Source organism: Azolla caroliniana, unplaced genomic scaffold (genome assembly GCF_043228905.1).
Source record: "Azolla caroliniana isolate FFs.n. ecotype wild unplaced genomic scaffold, voAzoCaro1.0.p SCAF_13, whole genome shotgun sequence".
Taxonomy (NCBI): Eukaryota; Viridiplantae; Streptophyta; class Polypodiopsida; order Salviniales; family Salviniaceae; genus Azolla; species Azolla caroliniana.
In genome coordinates, this window is record NW_028230448.1 from 18,030,430 (window position 1) to 18,040,697 (window position 10,268).

Below are 10,268 nucleotides of genomic sequence, written 5' to 3' on the forward strand. Positions count from 1 at the left end.
CGGTTGTTCCAGAAGTTTGAAGAATCCTTGCAGAAACGAATCCGGCGACCAGGACTTGGTGTCAGGAGGACATGAAGAGAGATGCAGATGTATGTGTATATTAAAAAAAGAGAGAAGAGAAATTAGTACAGCATAAATAAATCAGTTGTAAACATCCCACAAATAGCTCAGAAGAGGGCACATGAATCTTTCATTCCAATCCAGGAAATATAGTAATCAGGCTAGACTGCAATGTGCCACCATCGTCACAGCTTAGATTAAATTTTTTCTGCTTCAAAATATATAGTTATGCTTCTTCTCGGTGACCTTCAATATGGGATATCTGCCATAGCTACTCTCTCTCCCTCCCTGTCTCTTGCAAAGCATAGAATTATATACGGATTACATGTAAGAAACACCATTACAACCATCTCTCTCTCTCTCTCCCTCTTTCTAAGGTAGAGGATCAAATCATTCTCTAAAATGCATCAAAATACTTGAATATGCATTTGTTGAGACCATGCTCCAATACCCGAAAGTGCCACATAAGGATGAATGCCTTTCAACTCCATAATATATATATTTTGACTCCATGTCTACCTTCAAACATTAAAGCATTATGAAGGATCCAATTATGTTGGATCCTTCATAATGCTTTTGTAAGAATCGGAATGTGATCTCCAATAGAAGACCTTTCGTATAGGCCTCAATTAACACTAGTCCGAAATACCTCAAAAATTGTACGATCAATAGGGCATAGAATAAACCTATGTTATTATCCTCCAATGGAATGGTACGAAAGAAACATGTGCCATATCCCAATCTTCTCATTCTTAGAGCAAAACCTAATGGTAGTCCCCCAATCATGACTCTCCAAATAAGTGCCTTTGCACTAAATAGTAATTGGGAATGTCAACTATGTTGTAACATTTTCTAGCACCACCCTGAATCCGACTTACATTCATTCCACTCCATCTTTCATTTATCTTAGAGCCAAGAAAATGAAACCATGAAATGATGATGATACAATATATTTGTTGCACATGTAGCCAAACATTAATCCAACCAAGGAGTATTCTATGTCTCTAACTCTATCTCTTGATCTATCCGTCTCTCTCCCTCTCTCTAGAACAAGGTGGGTGTCATGGTGTTTGAGAACAAAGGAAGGCATTGAGAACTTGGTAGAAAGAAGCTCTATGAAGTCTTTCTCTCATACACTCTCTCTCCTATTGTGTGTCAATAAACTTGACAAACTTCTTGTTGTGATAATGGTACGAATGCTTCATCTTATTACATGGCTAAAAAAAGCATGTGTGGTTGTGGATGCCTACTTTCACATTGTTGTTGCTAGAGGTAATCTACAATAACCTGTCATATGATGTAAAAAAGAGTTGTCCTTAAACAAGCAATGTGATCTTACATCATTTTCAAACCTTTGCTCTTTCATAAGAGTAGTGCATACATATTAAAACCAGGCAATACATGCCATCCTGGGGTGACAATAAAAGGAAGGATCTTATCATAAGGTGTTGTAAAATCATCTCCAAAATACATTGACATTTTAAAGCCATTGTCAGCTAAACAAGCACCTATACAATAAATGAAAGATGACATTCCAACTTATGCTTAAAAATTGAACACATTAGGTGATAAACCATGTAAGTGACGTCTTCATTGTCAACAAGACTCCTATCCATCAGTTTGTAATAGATGGTGTTGGTGTCCATTGTAAGTGTCATTTTTTGCTTTTAAAGTGGAGATACGCACCATCAATCCAATGCCAAGCTCACCATCTTTCTCCAACAATCTCACATTTTTAACTTGACATCTATGTTATAAAACGGAAGTACGAGGTACCATGTCCAATACATGATAAAAGAGATAAAAAATCAAAGAAACCATTCTTCATTTTGCTCAAGAATATGCAATTGAACTATAATTGCATATTCTTGAGGAAAATGAAGAATGGTTGTAATATGTGATAAGGATTGCAATATACCACTAACCTTATTGCCAATTACAATCTTCATCCTTCGCAAGTTATATCATTAATTCATTTATTTTATGTTTTTGCTTGTTGGATACTTGCAATCTAGTAGGCATTAAGATTATATAATGTGTCGGTGGAAACATGTTAATGGACATGCAAGCATCAAGGGTGTGTTCCGGGCATAACCATAACTTATTCCATGGTAGTTTGTAGTTGTACCATAGTTTTCTACACATGAGGATAAGGGCGTGAGGGTTAATTGAAAATGTAACGAAGGAAAGATTATTTCTAATCTTAGGGATTATGTGTGAACTTGCCTGGGAGCCTTGGGTTTGGCTATAAATATGAGGCCTAGCTATCCTCAAGAAGGGCATTATTAGACTATGTCAAGAAGAACGGGATGCAAACAGAAAAATAGAATATATATATATATTGTTATGAACTCGTGGATAACTTGAGTTATGCTATACTTATCTCAGCATTAAACTCTAGTTAACAAGACTTTATGATGTAAATAGTATGCATGCATCTCATAATCTTATGAGTCATAAAACTTATGTATCTCAATCATTTTGGAATAGATATGGAAGAGCATAGCCTATGCGTTCTATCTAGAGATTGTATTGTGATCTTGATTAATATCTAATCACTCTTTATCTTGCTAAATAGTCTATTCTATAACACGCTATCATCACGATTAGCCTCTACCATAGCAATTAATTATTCTCTTATACAAACCTTATTCTTATCATTAGTATGGCTTCTCAATCTCTACAAATAGAGAAATGTTTATTCTCCCCACTTGCGTTGGATGGGTTCAATTATATGACTTGGATGGTTCATGTCGAAGGCCATCTCACGACGAAAGATCTCCTTCATACGATAAGTGATAATTTAAATGATGCAAAGAACTCAAATGATAGGAAGAAGGGAGCAAAATCGTTCATCTTCATCCTTCATCACCTTGATCTAAGCCTTCAGAATCAATACTTCTCCATCAAGAATCCATCAACTCTTTGGAAGCAACTTAAAGCCCGCTTTGATCATTAATGAACTGCTCTTGGCCCCAACACTTTGCATGAATGGAATCAACTTCGTTTTCAAGATTTCAAGAGAATTGTTGAATATAATTCCTCACTATTTGGTATCGTTTCTAAACTTAAATTTTGTGGTCATGGCAACCTTGTTCAAGAGACGAATCTAATCAACAAAATGGTAACCACTTTTCATCCCTCAAATTTTAATCTTTCCGAACAATATCATAATCATGATTTTAAAACATATGCTAAACTTTTATCTACATTTCTTGTCGTTGAGCAACACCATCAAGTGCATAGTATGTAAAGTTCGTGTTCGTCTACTATATCATTCGTTTTCCTACGTTGGAAAACAAACACGAATGATATTAAAAAATTTGTGTGTTTTTTTTTTTTTTTTTTATAGTTTTTTTTCCCTCTTTTTTTTCCCCCTCTTTTCCCCCCTTTTCCCCCCTTTTCCTCTGCACATCAACGCTATGCTCTGCTCTCCCCCCCTTTTCCCCCTTTTCCTTCAACGACTTGCTGTTGGAACGATTTGTTGCTTGCATCGTACACCTTCTCCCGGCCATTACTTTCTGCATACCAACGATATTCAGGTATGTTAAGGGTTAATAATAGGATTTAAAGTTGTTGAATGTTTAGGTCATAGTATGTACTCTATGGACAGAAATTTCTGTAATTTTTCACTAATTTTTGTAATTTCTGTAAATTCTTTTTAATTTCTGTAATTGTTTTGTATTTATGCGATTTCTGTAATTTCTGTATAATTTCTGTAATTTCTGTAATTTTGTTGTAATTTTGTTGTAATTTCTGTATTTTTTGTATAATTTCTATAATTTCTGTAAATTTGTTGTAATTTCGTTGTAATTGCAGTAATTTCTGTAAATGTTTTGTAATTTCTTTAATTTCTATACAATTTTTGTAATTTTTGTAATTTTGGTGTAATTTTATTGTAATTTTGTTATAATTTCTATAATTTCTATAAATTTTAAAGTTTTTTTACCTTGAAAAAATATTTACCTTATAGTAAATAATTTAACCAAAAGTATGGTATTTATCATTCTTCGAGGGTGTTTACCCTTCTCGAATGATTGAATCATTCTCGAACACGAATGCATGAATGGTACGCATGGTTCATACTATGATCAAGTGTTGATGGGTGGGGGATGAAACCTAGAATGGCTTCACCCCCCTCCCAAGGGGTTAAGTTAGAGAGAGAGCAAGAGAGAAAGACAAATAGGAAATGACACCAAATGAGAGGGGAAAAAACTATATCTCATTACATACCCCATAGGGGGTTTATATAATACATCCAATGTAACAGTTACATGACCGTTACAAATAAGACCGTTACACATTCTTGTACACATGCACATAATTGTGCATGTGTCCATACACATACTCATCCTCACAAACTCATTTACTTTACACATGCACATCAACCACATCATTACACATACCCTTATGCCTCCCCGTATATTCTTACGGGTAACATCAAGTTCTCCTCAAGGACGACAAACTTCATCAAGTTAATCAACCTGTGGCTCCTCTACAATTCAAGGATTTGATGCCTGTCGAGAGTGATTATTCTAGATGACATGCACAAAGTCGAGGAAGAGGAAGAGCAGGAAGAAAAAAACAAAGGAATCAATATCCCACAAGTAATCAAGTCAAGCCAATGCATCATCAATCAACGTCAAGTCAAGATAAGCCTTCATCGAATTCATGTCTTCGATGTGGTTTACGAGGGCACTAGGCAAACACTTGCCAAACTTCTAAGTTTCATGTTGATCTTTGACAAAAGTATGGGAATCAAGGTCAAGATAGGAAACCAAAGGCTAATATGGTAGCAAAAACATCAACGATCTCACCATCAATTCCAATCTTGGAATATAGTTTTATGGATCAACCTTTGGAATTCGAGCCCGAAGCCAACGTGATTGAAGCCCATATGATTGATTTGCATACAAACCATTCTCTTTGTCTTATTGATTGCGCCTTAACTCACACTATCCTATGTCATAAAGAATGCTTTCATCATATTAAAGATCAAGCCCCTTTCAACATCAAGTCTATAGCTCGTTCTTGTATTGGACAAGGAAGAGGCCCTGCCACTATCCAACTTCCAAGTGGTGTTTTCTTGGAAATACATGATGCTATCTATGCACCTACCTTGCTAAGAAATCTTCTTGCATTTGCAGATGTGCGACGCAATGGATACCACCTCATGACATGGGAAAAAGATGGGAAAGAGACGATGCCAGTTGTCTAGCACCTATCAAATACTACCCAAGTTATTGATGAGTTAGAAGTCTTACCAAACCAATTGTATTGTTTCAACCTTAAAGCCCCGAAGATCCGCATGGCTTCATTTGCCCACTACTCCAATATTTCCTCGAAGGTCAATACCGACATAATGGATCTTTGGCATGATAGACTAGATAATTTTGGCCATAGAATGATTAGGAGAATGATCAATAATGTTCAAGATCTACCTTTAAAGTTGGAATACTTGAATCGAGTTAAAACTCGTTTTTGTGTTCCATGCACACAAGGAAAGCTGGTGATTCATCCATCCTTGCACAAGGAACCGTATTTATCAAGCATTATCTCAAAGAATTTGTTATCATCGCTATTTATGTTGATGATCTCAATATTATTGGAACATCCAATGCTATTGAAGATGTTGTTATGCTTAGCTGCCAATTTGAAATGAAAGACCTCTGTTTAACTACATTCTGCTTGGGTCTTCAAATCGAGCACCTATCTAATGGAATTCTTCTTCATCAGTGCTCTTATATCCATAAAATATTAAAACGGTTTTCTATGGATCAAGCTCATTCTATTAGAACTCCAATGGTAGTGCACTCTCTGGATCCTTCTCGTGACCCATTTCGGCCAAGATCTTCTAACGAGTTAGCATTGGGACCACAATATCCTTACATGCCTGTTGTTGGTGCACTTATGTACTTGGCCAATTGTATGTGCCCAGACATTTCGTTCGTTGTCAATTTGCTGGCTCGATATAGTCACGATCCTACCAAAAGACATTGGACTAGAATTAAGCAGATTTTCTGATATTTATGAGGCATTCAAGATATGGGTCTTTTCTTTACCAGTGATTCTATGCATGGTCAATTCACCGGTTATTCTAACGATGGGTTCTTATCTGACCCTCACGTTGGCAGATCACAAACAGGATATGTTTTCCTTGTTGGTGGCACAACGATCTCTTGGCGATCGGCAAAGCAAACATTGGTTGCAACATCTTCAAATCATGTTGAGATATTGGCATTACATGAAGCAAGTCGAGAATGTCTATGGTCACAACGCTTAATTGGGATATTGAAAATTCTTGTGGTTTTATCGGCCCATCATTACCAACAGTTATCTATGAAGATAATTCTGCTTGTATTAATCAGTTCAAGAAAGGCTTCATTAAAGGTAATCGAATCAAACATATTTCTCTCAAGTTTTTCTTTACTCGTGAGCTCAATGATAATTATATCAACATACAACCTATTCAATCAAGCAAGGACTTGGTGGATATTTTTACCAAAAGCTTACCTACATCAAAACATTGGCTAAACATTCATTCTCTTGGACTCAGAAGATTATCAGAGTTGATGAACTGATGATGAGATGAGGGGGAGTGTTATGAACTCATGTATAACATGAGTTATGCTATACTTATCTTAGTATTAAACTCTAGTTAACAAGACTTCATGATGTAAGTAGTATGCATGCATCTCATCATCTTCTAAGTCATAAAACTTATGTATCTCAATCATTTTGGAATAGATATGGAAGAGCATAGCCTATGAGCTCTATCTGGAGATTGTATTGTAATCTTGATTAATATTTAATCACTATTTATCTTGCTTAATAGTCTATTCTATAACATATATATATATATATAAGATATATTATTATTAGAAAAAATTAATGTGTTTTTAACCTTTTCAATCTTGTAGACTATACAAGAACTATGAATAGAATAAGGATGGCAAGGAAGATACTACAAATAAATTGAAAAATCACATATAATGGGGAACGTACTAACATTTGGACGGGGCATCATTTGCATTGTTATATAAGGAAAGTCGATGCTAGAATATTAATTTCTTTCTCATTCCTATCAAGAATATTTTGACCTCTTCGATATAACTTAATTCATTCAATTGAGTCGATGGTGGGAGGCGGATGATTATAGGTGCCTACAAGCAAACGAAGAAGGACATTCCATCTCGCTAAGATAGATATGAATAAGGGTAAATAACATGTCAATAGTGTAGTAATGATATCTATTATTATCCTAAATGAAGTACATACTTAAATCATTATTGAAACCCCAAGATAAAGAATCTTGCGCAAGTTTTTGACCATAGAGCATCTTAGTTTGTATCTGGTTTTGGTGGAAATCAATCCTTCATAATTGTAAAATAAATAGATTTAAAGGTTAATCTATCTATCTTCTTACTTCTCCTTATTTTTATAGCTCCTTCTCTACTCCGATTTTAAAAACCTCTAGTTGATGAATACCATTGAGACTTTTAGTAGGTAACATCCAAACTCGAATCGTGGAATCAAGGATTGTCTCAACGTAGTCTAATAATGGCCCTCATGAGGATAGCTAGGCCTCATATTTATAGCCAGACCTAAGGCCCCTAGGAAAGTTCAATGAAATGATATCATCTAAAATATAGTTTCCAAGGTTGTTTCACAATAAGTCTAGCTTTCTTTAAAAAAAATTATTTATCTTAGAACAATGAACTGAGGGCAAACAATTAATATATTGCAACCAGATCAAGCACAATGAAAGAAAAAGCAAATGGATAAAGTCCGAAAAACATCATGTCATTGCCATCCACCCACATTGTTGTTCCCATAAGGACCATCAAGGCTAGGATTATTATCTTGATGGTTCGGAGTATGATGTTGTGGAACCTCCTCTGATGCAACCTTTTTATTGAAACAAAGTATGCTGAAAGTTAGCCAAAGGTAAAATACCAAATAGCGAAAAACTACAAAAATTTGAAGTTATAAAACATGACTAGCTTTGAAGTTCTCTACTTCACTAGAATTAAACCTTGTAATGCAACAATTTCATACAAGCAAAAGACCATTAGTTTAGAGAAAACGACTCGTGTTTTTTCATATGTTGGGACGGGGGTATACCTTGGGAATAAACTTCAAAGAGACCTCGATTTGTCCTTTTGTATGTCCTGATGGTCGTACCAAATTATAGTGCCTTGCTGGCACTTCCAGCTCTGAAAAGACTTCATTCAAAGGTATTCTGCAGGGAGGACATAGTTTCACCAAGTAGCATTTAAGGAATGGAGATGAAGATTATTCCAAAGACATACAACAAAGATTGAAAACTGCATAAGGTTTAGGTTGAAAGGGATAAAAACCATACTTGGCTTCCCCGATAATGTCATCAGCACTGTTCTTATCTTCATCAAAGATCTTAATGACCACATCACCATTATCTTCATCAACCTTAAAGAAAAATATTTGGTTCCATACAGGATCAGATCCACCACCTAGACAAAACATAAAGGTGTGTGCAAATTGCTTCATTAACAGACAAAAAACAAACAAACCAGCCAACCAAATAAAGATTGGACGAAAAAGGCATTAATTTTCTCACTTCTTCAAACATGATCATGTGTGCATATCACATGTACCATGTTAGCATCTCCATGTTGTCTATTTTTCTAATCATAGAAATACCAACAATAGGAGTAAATAAAAGATTGTGTGTGTGCATACCACATATGTCGAGTTCTAATTGTAAGCATACGACAAAAAATAAATCCATGATCATACGTGGATCTCAAATATGTCTATCACATGGAAGTAAGTAAATGCATGATCATCCATGCATATCACATGGACAATGTTAACACTGAATATCTAGCTATACGCATACATACGGAATCGGAGTGAACACATGACCATGCTATGTGATGCTACATGATCATGCATGCATATTGCATATACCATGGTAGCACAATGGTTTGAATTGTACATACACCATATGAGAGTATACATGAGCATGCCATGCACATTACATATCAATACGTTCCACATTGAACCACCATGAAAGCAAATGGGCATTGCATATGCATATGTTGCCACATGATGGATGGGTACACTGCAAATGATACCAGATCTGCACGTTGAATGTATCATTCATGCATTCTGTTATAAGCATTGCACCAAAGTAACAGAGAATCCATATACAAAACAGAATGAGATCTCAGATGAAAACCAAAACAAGGTAATTTACTTATACATATTAGAGAGAGGGAGACATTGCCTTCTAGCGTTTTGCTTTTCTGATCTTGAGTCTTGTAGGAAATAATGGCATAAGGATCATTCTTCCCTGTATACAACCAAAAACCAAAGATGAATGACAAAATTGAAAACCAAAACATAAAAATAAAATCGACAATATAATACACGAACCTACCTAAGAATTCAACGTTTTTCATGTCTTTTCCTCCATGGAGGCGAACTTGAAGGGTGCCCAAGATATCCATGACAGGTTCTTTTGGGGGAAATGAAATGGAAGGGATTCAAACCGAGATAGTCTGTAGAGATCTGTCTCTCTCTCTTGTGTCTCTGAGGATTCTGACGCCTGAGGACTTGAATTGTTGTATTTGAAGAAGGCAAAAAACGCATTTTGCTCGTGATGTATGTGTATGATTTGGTCAAAGGGTTTCTGTTTTTTGAAGGAATTTTGAATGGAATAATGCCAAAAAAGCACAAAAAAAACTCACATAGTCAAAAGGAACCCCCAAAGGAAAACCTTCATACATTACCTACCTACTGACATGGGGATGGGATGGGATAGTTCATTCAAATAGGGTCCTCCTTTTAGATCTCTCGACCCCCCAAATGTCCGTCCATTTTGAGCGCCCCCTCCCATCTCCCAATTAAGACCTATAAAACGAAAAAGAAGCAACACTATTTCGAATTAATCATCCACAGGGGGGGGGGGGGGCTCAAATGTTAAAAATAACTTTTTTCCTGGACATGTTATTTGCATATATGTATTTGGGGAGGGGCGAAGAGGATTTATGTCAATTTGTCGTCTGTAGATGAGTGACTTTGTAAAATGTCGGTCCAAAATGAAACAATAACATATGGCAAATTTAGTATGGGCCATTTGCATAATCATAGGACTTGAATGGAAAATAACTTTTTCCTTGTTACACAAATGATAACTTTGTAGAGTGTAGTGTATTGGTCCA

At 35.7% G+C, this 10,268-nt stretch overlaps 1 protein-coding gene and 1 pseudogene across 1 annotated transcript; one reads left to right on the forward strand and one right to left on the reverse strand.

The window, feature by feature from the left end:
• Positions 1-5,862: 5,862 nt before the first annotated feature.
• LOC147856486 (secreted RxLR effector protein 161 pseudogene) lies at positions 5,863-6,641 on the forward strand (annotated as a pseudogene).
• Positions 6,642-7,780: 1,139 nt separating this feature from the next.
• Positions 7,781-9,644, reverse strand: LOC147856487 (elicitor-responsive protein 3-like). The gene is made up of 5 exons (XM_087329061.1): positions 9,485-9,644; positions 9,332-9,397; positions 8,426-8,552; positions 8,185-8,302; positions 7,781-7,968 (listed from the first exon to the last, which is right to left on the reverse strand). Exons 1-5 carry the CDS (start codon positions 9,552-9,554, stop codon positions 7,864-7,866), a joined length of 486 nt encoding a protein of 161 aa, XP_087185187.1. The 5' UTR covers positions 9,555-9,644; the 3' UTR covers positions 7,781-7,863.
• Positions 9,645-10,268: the final 624 nt, after the last annotated feature.

Excerpts from the sequence above, each read along its gene's own strand:
- LOC147856487 (XM_087329061.1), bottom strand. The coding sequence starts at position 9,554 with ATGGATATCTTGGGCACCCTTCAAGTTCGCCTCCATGGAGGAAAAGAC. Across the intron at positions 9,398-9,484 it reads GAAAAACGTTGAATTCTTAG|GGAAGAATGATCCTTATGCC; the intron begins GTAGGTTCGTGT and ends GGTTGTATACAG. Across the intron at positions 8,553-9,331 it reads GAAAAGCAAAACGCTAGAAG|GTGGTGGATCTGATCCTGTA; the intron begins GCAATGTCTCCC and ends TGTTTTGTCTAG.